This window comes from Adiantum capillus-veneris, chromosome 28 (assembly GCF_014529385.1).
Source record: "Adiantum capillus-veneris isolate H3 chromosome 28, ASM1452938v2, whole genome shotgun sequence".
In the NCBI taxonomy this organism is placed as follows: domain Eukaryota; kingdom Viridiplantae; phylum Streptophyta; class Polypodiopsida; order Polypodiales; family Pteridaceae; genus Adiantum; species Adiantum capillus-veneris.
The window spans coordinates 108,762,229-108,781,991 of record NC_140958.1 but is presented as its reverse complement, the minus strand read 5'-3'; the positions used below and the strand labels follow the sequence as shown (position 1 = coordinate 108,781,991).

At 49.1% G+C, this 19,763-nt stretch overlaps 1 protein-coding gene across 1 annotated transcript in view; it reads left to right on the top strand.

Annotated features, from left to right (window-relative positions):
• The window catches only part of LOC147421071 (uncharacterized), a 108,367-nt gene that overhangs the window by 75,954 nt on the left and 12,650 nt on the right, over nucleotides 1–19,763 (top strand). The window contains exons 8-9 of the mRNA XM_086504359.1: nucleotides 15,540–15,602; nucleotides 15,708–15,881. Of these exons, the coding sequence (XP_086360485.1) occupies nucleotides 15,540–15,602; nucleotides 15,708–15,881 (237 nt within the window). The remainder of the gene's footprint in view (nucleotides 1–15,539; nucleotides 15,603–15,707; nucleotides 15,882–19,763) is intronic.

Below are 19,763 nucleotides of genomic sequence, written 5' to 3'. Positions count from 1 at the left end.
CAGACATCTTCCCTTGCAGCTATCCCTCGTGGTCTGACGAGCATTGACCTCCGACGCTGCTGGGATTTCTTCGATTACGGGTTCACTCGTTTTCTCGGCGATTCCGCAGCAGACCATGAGGCAGCCTGCTTCAGGGTCCACACTCTGTTCCTCGCCGCTAGGGGGACAGAGGCCTTGGACTAAGCAGTTGGTTTCTCCTTCCCCCTCTGTGGTAGGACCGAGACAGAGTGGTCCCTCGACTCAGTGGTGGGATGGTTGCATACACAGGTTTTCGAGTTCTCTCACCACATGGGAGAACTTGGCATTACAGATTTGCTGCAGACTTTGTGGCCACTGGCCAAGTTTGCGGTGACACCCCCAAACTCAGCAAGATGTAGGCACATTGTGGTGTACTTTTTTGTTGATACGCAGTGTTTGCCTTGCTATGTATACATTCATGAGGACTCCTAGACAGAGGACGTTGCTTTACGCACGGCTTGCTCTGCTTGGGCTTGGACCAGGCACTCACTGCAGTCTCGCCTATCTAGAGGACGCTCGGATGCGGATTACTCCCCATCCAAGCCAGCCTCGAAGATAGCCCGTCTTGCTGCTGCGGCAGCATCTGTTCTCTCTCGCTCCCCATGAGGATCGTCTCGTGGAACGTGCAAGGACTAAGTGGGCCCAGTTTCAGCGACAACGGGGCCGATTGCGTCAGGAGCTTCAGCATGGCCTTGTGGGAGGAGAGATTGACCTCCTTATGCTTCAGGAGCACCATTTGTCTGAGAGCCGCATTCGGCGATGTGGTCAGATTTTGCGTGGACGCTATGATACCTTTTGGTCAGCTGCTTTTGGACCTAGAGGCATCCAGGGTGGGGTATGTATGACTATTGCGGACTCATTGCAGCAGGCCATTGTGGGCAGAGGGATTATTGTGCCAGGCAGGGCTCAGTGGATTACTATGCAGGTTCAGGGTGGCCTTGTGGGCTTCCTGAACATCTTCGCGCCCAACGTGGCGAGTGCTCGTGCAGAGTTTTGGTCACAGATTGTTGAGTCTTTGCCACAGGTTGACCATTGGTGTGTAGGGGGGGACTTCAACATGTTGGAGGACCCTTCTGACAGGATCGGAGGCAGCCATGCTATTGTGCATGGAGTCGAGTTAGCAGCTTGGGAGAGGTTGTGTATGACTTTGAGGGTCGCGGATACATGGCAGCAGTCTGGCTTTGTGAGGCCTCCAGAGAGTCTTGCCTTCTCTAGATCGGACCGCAGAGTGGGAGGAGTGAATCTATCGTGCATAGATCGCTTCTACACTAGTGACCCCTTCAGTGACTTGGGGGGATCAGTGGGCATCCTGGCAGGGACATCCTTCTCGGACCATGCACCAGTGATTCTCACAGTGGCAGACGGGCAGAGGAGTGGGAGCACGATGCTTCGCATCCCAGAGCAGGTCTTGTTGGACTCAGCACTCAGAGAGAGGGTAGAGGCTCTCTGGACAGAGGGCATGGACAGCCAGGCTCCACCTACAGACAGAGTGGCCTTAGGCCTAGCTCAGCTTAGCCACTTTTTTCTCCAGGAGTCTCTGGCTCGACGGGCTGCAGCGAGAGAGGAGGAGCAGCGTCTCAGACGAGGCATTGCTTCACTACAGAGGATGCAGGAGCATCATCCAGACAGTCCATGGTTGGAGGAGCAGTTACAGCAGGCTCAACAGGAGCTTGCTTGCACAGACGACAGGCGCCATGAGTTTGCCTTTCACCGACAGGCATCTCAGTGGACTCAGGCGGGTGACAGAGTGACAAGTGTTTTTTTTGAGACAATGGGACCTCGGCACTCGCACGCCAAGGTCAATAAGTTGAGGAGGCCCGATGGGTCAGTTATTTGTGAGCCCGAGGATATGCGTGCAGTTGCTACTGACTTTTACCGTGAGTTACTGTCGACTGAGCCCCAGTCAGAGAGACAAGATGCATGCAGGGAGCAGGTTTGGGCACACAGATGCCTTGTCTTGTGACTGAGGAGATGCGCCAGAGGCTAGAGATACCTCTTCAGCTTGAGGAGCTGCACACGGCTCTTAGGGCCCTCCCTCGCAGTAGCTATCCAGGTGAGGATGGGCTGACTCCCAGCTTTTTCTTGGAGTACTGGGACCTGCTTGGCCCAGATCTTTGTAGTGCCTTTCAGTACATTCTGCACACAGGAGTCATGCCGGATAGCGTGAGTGAGGACCTGATTTACCTCATTCCAAAGGAGGGTGGCTCCTTGGATGAGATGCGACAGTGGCGCCCCATCACCATCCTCAACTCAGCCTACAAAATTCTTGCCAAGGCTCTGAGTTTGAGGATTCAGCCACTTTTGGAGAGCCTTATACATGGGACTCAGACAGGTTTTGTCAAGGAACGCAGTATCCTTGACAACATCTTCACTTTCTGGGAGGCTTCTGCCCTGGCATGACTCCGTGGAGAGGACCTTGTGATTCTTCTTCTCGATTTTGAGAAGGCATACGACAGAGTTGACTGGGACTTTCTAGAGGGCACGCTACGCAGGATAGGCTTCTCAGATGCTTGGATCAGAGGGGTGTCAGCTTTGTACAGACAGACTCATAGTCAGGTGCTTTTGGCAGGAGGTAGAGGTGAGCGCTTCATGCTTACACGATCAGTCAGACAGGGTTGTCCTCTTGCCCCCTTTCTCTTTTTATTCTATGCGGAGGCGATGAGCAGATTTTTGGTGTCACAGCAGGTTGGTCTGAGGGGCTTAGCACTCCCTATACAGGGAGATGAGCTTCTGGACGCTGAGTTTGCCGACGACTCAGCCTTGTACTTAGAGGGCCAGGAGGCCAATTTACACAGATGTGAGCAGGCTTTGGAGACCTTCTGCTGTGCATCGGGCGCACTGATCAACTGGAGAAAGACAGTGGCTTTCTCGGTTGGCAGTGCTCCTGTGCCAGATTGGATGCCAGGAGAGGGTTTCAGGTGGATTCCTCCAGGGACTGCAGTTCGGTACTTGGGTTGTCAGGTTGGTTTGGACTTGTCCCCCGAGCAGCAGATTGCTCCTCTTCTCCTGTCCATCAGGAGAAAGCTGTTACATTGGAGCTCAGCACGACTTTCGTTGGCTGGTAGAGTAGTAGTTTCCAACCAAGTGTTGTTGGCGACTATGTGGTATATCACTTCTTACTGGATCTTCTCGAGTTCTTGTATCAGCCAGGTTGAGAGGCTGATCAGGAACTTCCTTTGGTCAGGTCGCGACACTCAAATTGCCCGAGCCAAGGTGGCTTGGCCGGTCATCACACTTCCTTGTTCTCAGGGAGGGCTTGGGATCATTGATCCAGCACAGCAGAGCAGAGCCCTTCTTGGGAAGTTCGTCGTTAGAGGACTTCTTCTAGGCGAGGAGCCCTGGAAGGAGTTCTTGCTGCAGAGGCTTCATGCCAGGGTGCCTCAGTTAGGAGGCCCTTGGCAACCTTCGACCAGATGGATCTTTACAGAGTTGCGCCGAGTTGGTTTGAGCAGGAGACTGGAGGACCGATTCGCTGTGAGTTTGCTTCGATCTTGGGAGCTCTTACTGCGTGGCCTAGAGCAGAGACAGCCGACGTGCACGGAGGAGCGCCTACGACAGCCCCTCGTCTGGAACCCCATGATTAGCACTCAGAGAGGCCACTTGGTTGGGAGTCGGCCTCATGTTTCTTGGGGTCCCATGGCAGCAGGTCTAGCGCGCTCTCTAGGTGACTGGCTAGTGTTCACAGGTTTGTCAGAGGAGGTGCAGGCTGTCCAGCTACAGGGCATGAGAGGGGTGCAGAGCATGTGTCAGGACATCTCAGAGTCAGTTCCAGCTGAGTGGCTCACGCCTCTCGAGCCAGTAGCACCCCGGTGGATGGGAGCCTTCACACGACTGGAGGTTCTCATTTCAGTCAGGGCTTGCTCAGAGACTGTCCCAGCCCTGTTCTTTGAGCTTCACGGTGGGGGACGTTTACAACGAGTTGCAGTAGAGGCCCCGCAGGTAGCAGAGTGTTGTTTCCAGAGGATCCGAGTTGTGGGCATCTCTGGGAGGACTTGCGTCATCGACCCTGACCCAGCTGCTCTTGAGACAGGACACTGGAGGCTATGGGCTTGGGAGTGTGTAGCCTGCTACAGTGTCACTTCACAGGACAGGCAGTTGGACAGTTAGCTACAGTTGGTCTGGTTCACACTGGACGGACCCTTTGGCTGGGAGTGACACGTGGCAGGGTACCTACGGTGGTCTAGTGGACGTCGTGGCCAGGTCACCACCACCACTCAGTTTGGAGATAGACTTAGCTGGCTGGACATTTATGGGCCGTTGGTGGCTCTTATGGTTGTACATATCAGTAGTCGTTTTGGGGGAGTGGGGGCTTATCTTGCACGTAGTCGTCTAGAGAGTCTTACACAGAGCACTGCTACACCATCCATGCACATCTGAGCCTCGACACCCCATCTTGTACCTGTGAGTCCTGGGCTGGAGCTGAGTGTGCTACCACTCCAGAGTCCGTACAAGGTCCTTTGAGTTAGTCGAGTCCACATGTTCTGGTCTACTGCTGTGTCTCTGTTATTATCCATTGTTTCTTGTATTTCATTCTGTTGAGAGAGTTTCTGTTTGTTGAGTGAGATTGTCACGCACATTGCACTGGGGGACACCCACACTGTAGAGAGCACGACACATTATCCGCGCTACAGAGTGCCCTCTTTTTTGCGATCACGGTGGGACCTCAACTGAAGTCTCACTCTGTTGAGTAGCTGGGTTCTTCGCTTCGCCTGTGCAGCCTGTTGGTCTGGTCCAGTTTCACCCTTGATAGCTTAATCTAGCTGGTCTAGTCTCTCGCCTTGCTGGCCTGGTCCCCTCTCTCCCTGGTCCAACTTGCCTCGTCTCTGGTCTAGACCCCTCGACCTTGGTCTAGTCCTCCTCGTCCCTCGTCCCTGGTCCAGCTGGTCTAGTCACTTGCCTGGTCTAGACCCTGGTCTCGTCCTCCTCGTCCCTGGTCCAGCTAGTCTAGTCACTCGTCTGGTCTAGACCAGTCTTCAGCCAATTCAAGGTTCTCTTACCCAAAGCTTGGTTGGATTGGAGGTCACTGCATGACACATACAAGGAGGTCAGTTGAGCGTCAAAGCCCACTACTGAGCCCTCTGAAGTACTATCACAGAAGACGACCTTTGACGCCGTGTAGAAATCCTTCAACCTCATCACCTATACCTCCACATATCACATCACCCGTTCCTTCGTCATCAGGTTCCCCATCTTCGCGATCACCTTCTCCAAAAAAGCTCTCTCCTATTCTGCTATAGCAAGTTATTGTGCAACAGACTTGCTCTCAGCAAGGAATCATGGAGCCACTAGCTAGTGTTTTGGCCAAGGTGAACATCAAGTTCCCTACCTTCAAAGGGCTGTCCTCAGAAGATGCTGACGACCATGCAAGAAGATTTGTATCTCTCTGTAGGGGACGTGGGCTGAACAGAGAAGATGCTTACTTGGTACTATTTCCATCCACCCTGGATGGCTTAGCAGATAAATGGTACAGCCAATTTGTAGAGAACCATTTTGCAACTTGGGCAGCCTTAAGACAGCAGTTCTGTGCAGCCTTCAGGCCGGGTGACTACCAGGAGAAGGTGTTGGATGATTTGGCCAACATGGTGCTCAAGCCTGAGGAGACTTTTGCGGAGCTTATGACTAAAACTAAGTCATTGGTGGCCAAGCTTCCCCAACAACCCGGTGAATTCATGGTTAAAAAGTGGGTGGAGAAGGCGCTTCCCAAAACTTCTCAGCAAAAACTCCGAGAGAGTCTCCGACCCGACGCCACTCTCGACGAGTTCATCACAGCTGCTACTAGAATAGAAGGAGCTAGGAAGCTCTTCAACAACTCTCTTCAAATAGATACTCCCTCTGTGTTCTGAGAAGGTAGTCCTATTGATCCTTTAACTTCTTTACGCAGGGAACTGGAAGCCCTAAAGCTACAACGAGCTCTTCAAGAGGAGAGGTCCTTCTCTCTTAGACAAGAGAAGCCTACACATAATGAGGCATTGGAACAGATTAAGCGCGAGTTAGAAGAGCTCAAGTGTCAGCAAGAGACTAAGGCTATGGTTTGGTGTAGCTCATGCCGCTCTCCGGGGCACCCCCCACAGGAATGCCCCCTTCGCGTTTACTGCCACTTCTGTGAAAAATCTGGACATGAGGATAAAGAGTGTTACTACCTCAAGGGATTGCGTCAAATACAGCAAAATCTTGGTCCTTCTCTCCAACAAGGGCTAGCACCTGTATCCAACATGGTCTCACCCTACGGCCATCAAAACCAGTTGCCTCCTCTGCTGACAACACCCCCTATGCAGCAAGGTATGCACAACAATTTTGCACCCCACAGTTTTTATCATGCTAGGACTCCCTCAGTTCCCCAAAGTTTCTACACCTCAGCCTCCAATTCCATGTAGCAACCACCTCGTCCCCCGTTTCGTCCTTCCAATCGGCCCATACTCTGCTACAGATGCGGAGAATATGGGCATTATCAGAGCAAGTGTCCTTTACCCGAGGGGTCCCCTCCTTGTCGTCATTGCCCTGATTCGAAGGATCACTACAGTAAGGATTGTCCTAAGCAAAGGGCATCCACGTCTTCAGGCTCGACTCAGAACCAGCCCGAATTTACCTTTTCGAAGATAAATTTGATTACTGTGAACACCGTGCCTCAACCTTCACCTGCTACTCATGTGGTTAAGCCTCTGCAAGTGGAGGAGCCTACTGGTGTCCTTACTCGGGCACAAAGAGCAGCTCTTGGTCTCAGTCTACCCACAGGTCCACCTCGCCAGTCTCCACTTCCTCACTCTGGTCTACCTGACCCAAAGGACAAGTCCTTCCAAATTGCTCAGAGCAAACCAACTTCCTTGTTATCTGACATTGATGGAGCCTTCTTAGAAGCAGTGGCTGACTTAGAACAGATTAAGGTCACAAAAGGAGCCCAGTTCGAAGGTGCCAAGCCCACAGCAGAAGCCATCTTGAAAAATACTTTTCAGCAGGTGTCACTATACGACATGCTAAGGCTCGACGCAACACTTAGAAGTGACACCCTGTCAGTCATTCAGTCTCTATACCCGAGGGCTGGGCCTAGTGGCGGGCACCTCCCTGTACAGCCCTCAGAGTCCTATTTGATTTCCTATCCGGCTACTCCCCTCACCGACTATAAAAGTCCACGTCTTACTGTATCTATTCTAGGGAAGTCGTTCTCAGGCGTCATCGTGGATGGTGGGTCTGGAATCAACCTAATGCCTGAATTTATCATGTCAGCCTTAGGTCTGCAGCCTACTCGCCCTGCTCCGTTCACTGTTACATTGGTAGACCAGCGGACAGTCTATCCTGTGGGCATAATAGAGAAGGTGCCTTTGAAGGTACAAGACTTCACCTTTAGCTTGCATTTTGTGGTGGTCAGTCTTCCTCAGGTGGAGGGAGGATTTCCGTTGCTGATTGGTAGACCCTGGTTACGGCATACTAAGGCACTTCATGATTGGGGAAACGACGCCATGTGGATATCCACTCCCGGCTCCCAAATGCAACCAATCCGGCTTGAAGGAGGGATGGATCCAGTGGCCCAGCACAACTCACTGACAGTACAATCCAACCCTGACCCTGAGCAGCCCATCGCACCTGACGGGTCTGACGAGGACCTGCTACAGTGGTTCGAAGCTACCACTTCAATGCCATGTTACATGGTCTCTACTCAAAATTTACCTGTGCCGCCAGTTACACTCTCTCTTCAAAATCCTCAGGAGGACACCGATGTCCAAAGTCCTACAGCAGACAGTACAACAGTCGAAGAAGTAAGTGTGTCAGCCCCACATTCTCATGCGTCGAATGAACCGCCGATGGAAGCCCTCGGTCTTGGGGAACCTATCACACATCACCGAAGGGGGAAGAAATCTCCTCTGCATGCACTAGCCAAAGATTTCACTCTTTCTAGAGCATCTCCCAAGTTGGACCCCATGCAAAAGCACTCTGTCAGGTTGTCTCTATCGGAAGATTTGCCCTTCGAGGAGCTCCCATAGGGATGTCTACAAGAAGAGTATGCAGAGTTTCCAATCGATCAAACCCCTGCTCATGATGTCTTGAAGCTCCAAGAGGCAGCTCACCTCTCATCTTCAGAAGCACCCTCTCCAGCTACAACCCCAGACCCGGTCAGAGAAGTCAACCTGGGAGATCCTGACAACCCTCAGCACATACTGATAGCAGCTTGGTTATGGGAGCATCCCGCATTACTCAATGAGGTCGTCTCTTTCATTCACTCTTTTAAAGATGTTTTCGCTTGGTCCTACAAGGATTTAGAGGGGATTCCACCAGAATTGGGTGTCCACACTATACCTCTGGTCGAAGGGGCTAAGCCTGTAAGAGGCCGAGCTTACAAGCTCAACCCGAAGTATGCTGAGGCGGTCAAGGCAGAGTTAGAAAAAATGCAAGAGGCAGGGATCATAGTACCTGTGGAGCACTCTGAGTGGTTATCACCCATGGTAATAGCGCCGAAGAAGCAATCCAACAAAATCCGCGTGTGCGTCGATTACCGTGCTCTAAATAAGGTAACTATCCCAGATGGGTTCCCAACACCTTTCACCGAGCGTGTGCTCGAAGATGTAGCAGGGCATGTATTGTACAGTTTCATGGATGGGTTTAGTGGATACAATCAGTTGGGCATCCATCCAGGTGATCAACTGAAAACGGCTTTTGTGACTCCTTGGGGTATTTTTATTTACACTCGAATGTCTTTTGGGTTGAAAAATGCTCCACCTTCTTTCAATAGGGCGGTATATCTCATCTTTTGTCCTCTGCTTATGGATCATCTTCGCATCTTCATGGACGATTTTTCGACCTTCTCAGGTGCTCAATGTTCAACCCCAGTGGAAAACCTAGAGGAACACCTCTCTCAGCTCTCTGCTGTCTTCCTCAGGTGCAGAGAGGCGCGTCTAAAGCTAAATCCTAACAAATGTCATTTTTTGGTTACTAAAGGCACACTTCTAGGCCATGTGGTGTCGGCTAAAGGTTTAGCTCCTGACCCAGAGAAGATTGTGGCAATCTTAAAGTTACCACCTCCCATCAACCCAAAAGGGGTACAGAGCTTTGTAGGCCACACAGGGTATCATCGCAGGTTTATACACATGTATGCACAGGTGGCTCAACCCCTGACCCGTCTAACCAGTGCTGCTGTTCCCTTTCAATGGTCAAAGGCAGAGTCAGAAGCTTTTGCATACCTTAAAAAACGCCTCACAGAGGCGCCTATCTTAGTAGCTCCCGATTGGTCTCTCACCTTTCATGTGCATACAGACGCCAGTCAACTGGCTGTGGGTGCGGTGCTGACTCAGCCTAGTAAGGAGTATAACCTGGATCGCCCTGTTCACTATGCAAGTCGCCTACTCACCAAGGCAGAGTGTAACTATAGCACCACAGAAAGGGAAGGTTTAGCCATTGTGTATGCTCTGCAAAAATTTCGGCACTACTTATTAGGGGTCCACTTCACAGTTATTACTAATCACCATGCCCTCAGATATCTGCTCAACAAGCCGCAGGTTGTAGGTAGAGTATGGCGATGGCTACTCTTATTTCAAGAGTTCGACTTCGAAGTGGTACTCAGGCCCGGCAAACATCATGTCCTCGCCGACCATCTTTCTCGCGTTTACACTGGTGAAGAAGCAACAGGGGTTGCTGACGACTTTCCTGACAGCAGTCTTTTTAAGGTGGATACCACACCGGAATGGTACGGCGATGTTTTGCATCTGCTTTCTAGCGGCCTCTACCCTGAGAATGCTTCTCCCCTACAAAAGAGACGCCTGTTGCTAAAGTCTCGACCTTTCACTCTTGGGGGCCAGTTATACAAAGGCTCCTCCCGATCCGGAAGCTTCTGGAGCAGCAGTGGGGACGACCCTTTCCCTTGGGTGACAGGACTGTGCTCTTACCTCATCTTTCATGGTACATATAGTTACTTTTGCAGTTTCATTTAGTTTTGGCTCACCGAGACGGTGACCAGTCTTGTGGCGGGCAACCTGTAGCCTGCTACAGTGTCATTTCACAGGACAGGCAGTTGGACAGTTAGCTACAGTTGGTCTGGTTCACACTGGACGGACCCTTTGGCTGGGAGTGACACGTGGCAGGGTACCTATGGTGGTCTAGTGGACGTCGTGGCCAGGTCACCACCACCACTCAGTTTGGAGATAGACTTAGCTGGCTGGACATTTATGGGCCGTTGGTGGCTCTTATGGTTGTACATGTCAGTAGTCGTTTTGGGGGAGTGGGGGCTTATCTTGCACGTAGTCGTCAGAGCACTGCTACACCATCCATGCACATCTGAGCCTCGACACCCCATCTTGTACCTGTGAGTCCTGGTCTGGAGCTGAGTGTGCTGCCAGTCCAGAGTTTGTACAAGGTCCTTTGAGTTAGTCGAGTCCACATGTTCTGGTCTACTGCTGTGTCTCTGTTATTATCCATTGTTTCTTGTATTTCATTCTGTTGAGAGAGTTTCTGTTTGTTGAGTGAGATTGTCACGCACATTGCACTGGGGGGCACCCACACTGTAGAGAGCACGACACATTATCCGCGCTACAGAGTGTTGTCCACTGGCACGAGTACAGTGGGATCCTGGTGAGTGGCTATGGAGGGGTCGAGGAGTCCCCTTTTTTCAGTACACTGTTCGGCTTGGACGTCATATACTTGCAGCACAGAGAGAGGCCCCCGCCCCGCTGCAGCACGTCATTGGCAGGAGGAGGGCCTCACAGTCGAGTTCTTGGCAGCTCTTTGGCAGAGGCTGTGGGACTCCAGACAGCCGAGGCGCGTCACTTTGTTCCAGTGGCTGGTTGCACACAGAGCCACAGCAGTAGGGAGCTGGCTTGTGCATAGTGGTCTCTCGGCCGTATGTGCAGCCTGTGACCAGTTGGTGGAGAGTCAGCGTCACTGTCTTTGGGACTGCCCTTCGGCCCAGCAGGTGTGGCTACGAGTTCTTCGGCTGATGCCTGCCCTCTCCACGGCTCGACAGTACACTTGGGGGGCAGCGGCTTGGTCCACCCTCACGGGCCCAGCACTTCAATTTGAGCTATCTTCCACTAGCAGGATGATAGTGATGCAGGGGGGGCGACCTACACTCCAGCCTGCTACAGATCTTACTCCATAGGAGTGGTGCAGTGAGAGAGAGGAGTGTTGGGAGCTCATCAGCGGCCTAGCTCTCTGGTTCATCTGGCGGGCCCGCTGTTTCCGCATCTTTGAGGCTCACCCTGTGCCACCAGCAGAGACTGTTCGTGACTTTTGGCTAGAGCTGATCCATACTCTCAGAGGAAAGCTTGAGGGGCTACAGGGCAGCTCCAACCGCATGCGGGAGCGCCGCGAGGCTTTCCTTCGACTCTGGCGCCCTGGGTCTTTCTACACCATAGTCTAGGGGGTGCTCAGATGGCACTACTGTCCACTTGTGTAGCTCTTCCCTCCTCCCATCTCTTGATTTAGCCTCATTGTATATATGCTGTTTTTTCATTGGGAGAGTCTCCCCATCATGCTTGTTGTAGCCCTCTCCTGCAGAGGTGGATGTAGCCCTATGGGCAGTTTTCATTAACTAATAGAAGGATCTTTTTCTCGGGAAAAAAAAAAGTCTCCAAAGTCCGGACGCAACTCCAACAAATGTGATCGTGGCCATCTCTACCTTTACTCCACCCATTGTTAGTGTTGCAAGCGCCAAGTCACACGCTCTAGTTGTGTTGGCAGTGCCGCCTACTCCTAGTGCAAGGACACCTAGCTTTGGGCAAGGTGATCCATTTGTCGACTTTTCGCTACAAACCGTCATACTTCTAGATGTGTACAAGAAGGCAATTCAGACTAATATTATTCTGACTATTATTGATGCAGCAATCTCTTTACAAGGCACTCACGGCGTGCATCAAGCGGTATATGACAATATGCAAAAGGAAGTGCGCAACCACCTTCAGAGATCAATGGACAGGGAGGTGTTAATTGCTCAAGGCCAAGATCACATAAGGATTCTCACTAGACAGGTGTAGGATCCCAAACACATAGTGTGCACTTTACACATGCAACTAAAAGAAGCAAATGATATGGCTGCAGCTCAAGGACTTCCCTCCTGCGCCCAAGCTCATCTATAACCGTTTCACAACCAGCTCCATCCCTGACAACTACAGCTCCAACTTCTACTAATGTTGCTGTTATGGCACTCCAAGTGCATGCTTCGAAGGATCATTCGGCGGATTCCCAGGGAGCCGAACAGCCACTACTGACTATGGAGTCTCGGCACCCGGGGTCGGCTTCATCAGAGTTTGGAGGACCCTGAGTGGCCTCGCTCTCCCAGTCTCCCTCGTCCCATCATGCTCCCCTTTACAACGGCTTTCCCGGATTTCTACCATCAGCTGCTACACCTTCTCACCCTACCCAATCTGCTGCTCATGGGACTCGTGCTCCATATCCAATATACCCTCCTCAAGCATATGGCCACTACCCTCCGCCATACGCCTGGCCCCCATCTCCTTAACCGTCATTCTACCTGCCCCCACCTCCATCGTCCGACCACCAGTAGCTCTTGGGTGTCTTCACCCTCCAGTGTACATACCATAGTAGAGCTTCTTGCAGCTTTTCCAGTACACCACTCTCCGTGATGGTGAGTGTTCTTGTGGATAGCAACCTGTAGCTGGTGGGCTACAGTGTCACTCTACACGGAAAGACAAGACAGTTACAATTGGTCGTGGGTTCACACTAGGTGGACTTGACAGGTAGCAGGAGTGGTGGTTTAGAGGACACCGTGGCCAGTTCTTCTCCGCCACAATTTGGAGATAGGTGCAATTGAATAGTCAAAGATAATTGAGTTATCCGTTGGCTGCCCTTTTTGGTTGTATATATGCTCACATTTGCTTTAGCCGGGTTACATTGTTGTTATGGTTTTATGAGTCTTGAGTCTAGCGTTGTGTCGAGTCTACACCACACACCTGCACCCTCCCTGCACATCTTGAGCCTCGACACCCCCATTGTACCCATGAGTTCTGGGCTTGACTGGTTCATCTGAGTTAGTCGAGTCCCAAGCTGTTCAGGTTCTACTGCTGAATCGCTTGTTGCTCTGTTGTTCATTGTCTACAGTGTTTTCATTCTGTTGGAGTGAGATTTCATGCACATTGCATTGAGGAGCACCCACAGTAGAGAGCACGACACATTACCCGCTACAGCAGCGCACGAGGGGAGTGGGACGAGCAGCGAGCAGTTGAGCTTCAGCTTTCCCTACTAAAAGAAATGGAGATTACGTGACTGCAAAGGCCAACATGCACCTCAAAGGTCCAGCTGCAGCAATTTTCCAAGGTAGAGTTTGGTTTCAAATCTTCCATAAAGACATTGGTTGGCATAGCTCCATAAGGGTCTTTGAAAAGTCTTCTGGCTCCCTCTTTTCTTGTAGCTGCAGCAATTTTCCAAGGTATAATTTGGGTTCAAATTCTCCCTAAGCTTCTGTTGGGATGCCTTGGGGAGAGCCATCTCAACCTAGTTTTGTGCCATTAAGTCTCCTGGTGGATGGGACAGTTTGGCCACCAGAGCCTTAGTCCTGGTCATCAACTCAGTGAAGGTCTCACCAGCAGAGCCTTTTCTTGATAGTCATCATGTTGAAAGGCATTGCAGAGTGCCTTCAGTGTGTTCCACTTGTCTGCAAGGCTGTCCAGTGAGGATGGGAACAGCACTAGGTAAGCATGCTCACAGTTGAAACCACCACCCTGGCATAAAAATACAAATGGTGGTCTCACACGATCATCTACATATTCTTGGAAACCTGATGTTGACCCTTGCAAGAAAAGATGTAGAGTCTGAGGGAGGAGGAGGTAGTGTAGGTGGAGGGCTTCGAGTAGGTAGATGAAACCGGCCTGTACTTTCAATTTGTCGCCCACTTTACCTGTACTTTCAAGACACAACAAAGGGGAGAGGGATACAGGCTGCTAGATTGCACCTGTATGAGTAGACCGACACCAGATTGGCCCCTAACTTAGGCGCCCCTTTCGATATTTCTTTATTGTTTAAAAGAGGGAATAAACGTTGTGGTTCCCTACAAGCTGCCCCGCACAAGCTTGGCTGAATTTCAACTGTTTTGGCCCGATTTCGGTAGCATAACTATACTAGGACCCTTCACAGTCAGTATTCCCACGCATTGAATGACTTTCCCGACGCATACGGGCACTTTGCAAAACCTGGCGAGAATCTGCAGCACGCTGAATTCTCTGTTTTCAGCCCCGAAAATGCGCCAGATCATCTGTACAGCGGTCCCCTCGCGTCCCCGAACCTCCTGGGGGTATTAGGGTCCGTTTAGGGCCAAAACCCTAAACCTGCAAAAATACACAGCAGGCTGTAATTTACTGTTTCGGGCTCCGTTTCACGTGCCGGTCGCATCCGTAGCAAGTCCTCGAGCTCCCGCACCTGTAGGGCTACTTGCCCTTTGAATCGGACGAGATTTCTGGCGTGAAACCTCTCCGAATTCACCTGTACCTGCGGGGGATTAGCCGCTAGCTAATCCAGTACCTGTGCAAGAGGCTCTTTCCTCGGCAATCGCGCATGAACCCATACAACTGTACATTGGTCAATTGAAAAGCCCACTAAAGGGGCATAACATACTGCCATAGGGGAGAGAGAGGGCAGTGCGTAGCGTGCAGGGCATCACTCCTGGCACCGCACTGTACATAAGAGGGAAAGGAAGCACTCCATAGCTCTTAACCTGTGACAAAATCTGCAAATGAGCCTCTTTCCCCTTCAAATTCAGCGCCACCTTCTCTTGCATGAGGAAAGTGCACAGAAATGTGCCACTTGGCACATTTACAAGTCATTTCCCGTTTCGGGGTTGCCGCCTAAAAATCTCCCAACCGGTTGCCCAGTTGACTTAACGGCAGAGTAAGAAAATGTTCCCCTTGTCATTCCGGAGGTAATGACGCAAACACATTTTGAGGTCCCAAAATAGCAGTTCCCTAAATTTTAGGAGATGCTGCCATTGTATCTTTCTAGGTCATCTGACCCCCTTTGTACACTGCAGCCACACCCAGAATTGAAATGTAGCCTCTATAGCAAAGGATTCCACTTTGGCTAGTCAATGACCCCACTTTGGCTAACCATAGTCCTTGTCCAACCTTAGTGCTCTCTTGCCCTCAGGCCTAGACTCCTTTTGGACAGTTCCACACTAGTTATGCAATGCAGGGCAGTTAGATTTCCCGAGGGGTGTTTCCAAAAAGTGAAAGTAAATAAATAATAAGAAAGAAATCAACAAAAAGGATAGATAGTAGTCACACGCTGGTGATAGTAGAAATCTGAAAAGGTTGTCGCTTTTTGTGATACAGCTTCAGGCCTTCTTTGGGACTCACATGGGATTGTGGCCCAACATCATGATTGTAGATTTCATGCAAACAGACTCTCCTTTGGATGCTTGCTTGTCTTAATACTCACGTATCTCTAATTGCTAATTGCTGATGGAGCTTATTTGTTCATCAAGATATTGGGTTGATGTATCATGCCTATGCCTTAATTTTGTTGCACAAAAAAGTTTGTTGAAGTCTATGTTAACTTTGCTCATGAGGGCTGTTTTTTGTCTTTTTGGCCAGATTAATAGACTTCGAAGAACCATAACAGACCTAACAGAACAGATAGAGGCATTGCAAGAAGAGGTAGGTGGTGCTGAGTGATAGGCACTCATTTTTTTTGACTAGAAATTATTCATTCAAGATGGAGAGGACATGTAGTAACAAGCTTCTTTGTTCTTACAATCTCAGGTGAGAAGGTATGAAAGGTTTTTGCATTCGGAACTGGATGCCAATGACAGCTGCAGGAGAAAAGTCAATATACCAAGAGTCCTAGCCACTGAACAACTGAAAAGTCTGGACATTGAGCATGACCATATTGAACAAAGCTCCAACGTTCTTTCCTTTCAAGACCGAAATTCTCAGGTTTCATCTGCAAAAGGCAGTTTTTCTTGACAAAAGCACAAGTTCTAAATTTCCAAGTGAGATAAGCTGGTTGCCAGACATGGGTTACGAATCTATGTCAATCCATTTCCTCAAGCGACTGGTGGTTGCCCTGAGTGTATCGGCAGGGGAAAGTAAGAAGCCTCATTGGTTATTAGTGTGAAAAATTGGATGCAGCTAAGAGAGTCTTGAGAATGAAATTAAGCAAAATTATCTTGTTGTGGGTAATCATTCTACTGTCATTAGGTGTAAGTCCATGGTTAGTAAGAAACATAGCTCATATGTCTTTGAAATGATGTGCAAGTACCAGCGCCAATACTAAGATGGCCATTGGCGAATTGGCATGTTCAGAGAGAATGCGATTGGCAGACACCTAGCATTTGCTGTTGCTCTGGATTATGATTTGGTTGATGGGTCGCCCATTATAGGTGCCCAGCTGAAAAGCATTTGGATGCAGGCTTGAGAACATCCCAGTTGACAAAGTGGCTCTCTCCGTATTGACCGTATCTCTTGTCTACTAGATTGTCCAAGGTGGAAGGGAAGATGGGTGTCGTCTAGAGGTGAGGCTTCGCCCTCAATAGAAGGATGAAAACCTTCTTACATGGTTGTCGGTTGAGAGCCCATGGAAGGAAATTAATGTTGATTCTGGCCAAAATGGCTGCCCAATAGTCCTCCATAAGAATTGAGGTGGAATGTGGAGTGGGCTGGCAAGATGGGGTAGGTGGGCAATGGGAAGAGGGTGAATAACTAGATGCTGATGGAACCAGTGAGGATGGTGAGGGAGCTGGAGGAAGAGATAGTGAGGTGCCTTCGACTCAGACCAATATGGGTCATGCATAGGCAATCGTCTCAAGTGACAATAGAATTTCCAACTATGACTAGACCTTCCAATGGATGCTCAAACCAACTACGACTAGACCTTTCAATGTCTTCCAGCAGACTAGACCTTCCAACAGGTGGACGAAATCTTCACCTTGGATAGACTTTCCAACACCCCAAGAGGCCTTTCACAAAGTGAACTCAACCTTGGGTAGACATCAACATACCTCAACCAAAGTTTCCAAGTTTTTGGACACTCACTATTATCATCATTGTGTAATATGGATTAAGCTGTATTTTGAGATCTCAAGAAGCTTTGGATGCTCTCCCTCCTTGTGCGAAAAAGGTATGGAACCATCCCGTTGTAGCTTTCAAATATGTGAAAATTTTAGGACAAAAAGCTTTTAACTATAGTGACATCGGACGTAATCTTAAAGAGCAAGAGAGGCTAGCAATCTTGGGTATTGATTGTTCTTGTAGTAAAGCTGCCTTTTCTTCTTACGTGAATGGATCGTTGGGTCATGTAGTTATTGTTGATTGTTCTATTCTTTCCTTTTGATTCCTTGAAAGACCTCTTCTCTAGAGGTACTAAATATAGGTTCCCTTCCTCGGATGACCCTTACCTGTTACCATATACATGTGGTAGTGAGATGTGTGAACACACTAGGACCGCCGGGGCATTTTTCCTCTCTTTAGGAGGTTTTTTCCCCCGTGCATTGTATATACGCCCATAACTCTAGGGCTATCTATTTTTCCATTGCACACTAAGTAATACACTCTCTATTGTGTGCCTTGAGCTTCCTTCGTCTTCTCCAAGTTGTGTGTGTTTTCCTGCAACCCTAATTCCAACAATGGGTATCGGAGCAGGTTGCATCCTCTTGGGCTTAGTCGCCAACAGCTTCAGCACACGCCTGCTCACTTTCTCCGATTTCAGTGAGCTTTGGAAAGTGTTTGCAAGTCGACAAAAATTTCGGGTGTGCTCGTAGAGCTCAATCTGCTGAGATTTCTGATTCGGGCTCTTTTCCGAATCCGTTTCCACTACAGGTAGTACTGCACAGGCTATTTCGTCATTTTGTGCAGAATTTCTGTCAGTGCCGTTTTCTGCATAACAGGTCTCTTACAGTCTTCTGCGGTTTGTGCTATATAGCACGTGTTTTTTCCGCTTCGTTTCTCCTCTTTTCGGGCAGTTTTCACATCAAGTGCAACGTTTACCATGGCTGACAACAACACAGATGTGTTCAAGATGTTTGCTGCTAAGGATAGATTGGATGGGGACAATTACCCTATGTGGGCTTACATAATGCAACATGTTCATCTGTCAAAGGGCGTCTGGAATATTGTGCAGGGCATTGATGTATGTCCTGGTTCTGAGGATGTAGGCGATGTTGAGGATGTTGTAGGTCTTGCTGCAAGGATTGTTGTTGTTAGAGTTGTTTTTCCTACGGCAGAACAAGCTCGTTGGGATGTAAAGGATTTGCAGGCTCATGCGTTGATTGCGTCGTCTGTGAAGCGCACAATTACTCCTCATATTCGTACAGCAAAATATACAAAACAGGCTTATGATATTCTGGTTAGTCTTTATGCAAGCCGCAATGAAGAAGATGATATGGACACTTTCCTTGCTGGTATCAAGGATATCAATGAGCAACTTATTTCTACAGGTGAAGTCATTTCAGACAGTTCCTTTGTGCAAACTGTTTTTGATGCCTTGCCAGACTTTTGCTAGTACTTGGAGACTTATGACCCAAGGAAATGCTGAAGTTGTCAAGTTTGATGCATTGTGCACATTGTTGTTGTAAGAGTCACTTTCCTTGAAAAAACAGGACTAGATAGCGTGTAGTTGAACAGGCTTTTATTACTGCTCAAAGAAAGGGTGGTAACAGCAATGCAGCCACTTCTTATGGTTCTTCTACGAGTGGAAAGTCACATGTTCCTAATGCTTCTGTTGATAACAATTCATCTGGAAATTATGGTGATAAGGACAAAAAGAAGATGCGTTGCCATTATTGTAAAGCTAATGATCACTTGATCAAGCAGTGTCCTAAGTTGAAAGCCAAAGAGGCTAAGAAGAAAGAGGGAGGTTCCACTGCAAATGCTGGTTCCACTACAAATGCAGCTATTGTTGAGTCTTCTGTGAAAGGAGATTGTGATGCTGATGTTGATGCAGAATGGCAGAGTGTACCTATAATCCTGTTGTCCATGATGCATGCATGTCAGTTGCTACAGATTCACATGTGTGGTATTTTGACAGTGGTGCTACAAAGCACATTACCTCACATTGTGATCCGTTCACCTCTTTTGAGTCTGTCCCTCATAAGAATTTAGTCACTTGTGCCAACAATGCCTCTTATCCGGTTCAGGGAGTTGGAAAGATTGTGCTTATTGCTGCAAATGGCAGTTCTTTCACACTTGTTGATGCACTTTATGTACCTGGGATCAAGAAGAATCTTTTGTCTGTATCTGCACTTGCTAGACTTTGTCTTCTTGTAGTCAAATTTGTGGATGATAGATGTACAGTACATGATCTCAGTTTCGGTGATGAAATTGTTGCATCTGGCACTTTATGCCGTGGGCTATATAAGCTCACTTTGTATGACAAATGTGGTAGAATTTTGCAAATACAGTTTTGGATTCAAAGGCTATTTCAGATGTAAAACTTTAGCATGCACGTTTTGGTCATCTGAATTTTGTCAGTTTGTTGCGTTTGCAGAAATCTGATATGGTTCCTTCTTTGTCACCTCTTGAAGCACCTGTCAAACACGTTTGTGAAGGCTGTATTTTGGGTAAGATACAGCATTCTAAGTTTCCAAAGGATGGTTCAGCTACGGCCACATGCAGGTTGCAGCTTGTGCATAGTAATGTTTGTGAGCCCATGCAAACTCCGTCTTTGGGCAATTACCTTTACTTTGTGACTTTCATTGATGATTAGTCCAGGCATGCATGGATATTTCCGCTTAAAGCGAAGTCCGAAGTATTTATGCGCTTCAAACAATTTCTTGCTATGGCTGAAAATCATAGTTACAGGGAATGGCCATTTTTAGGTCT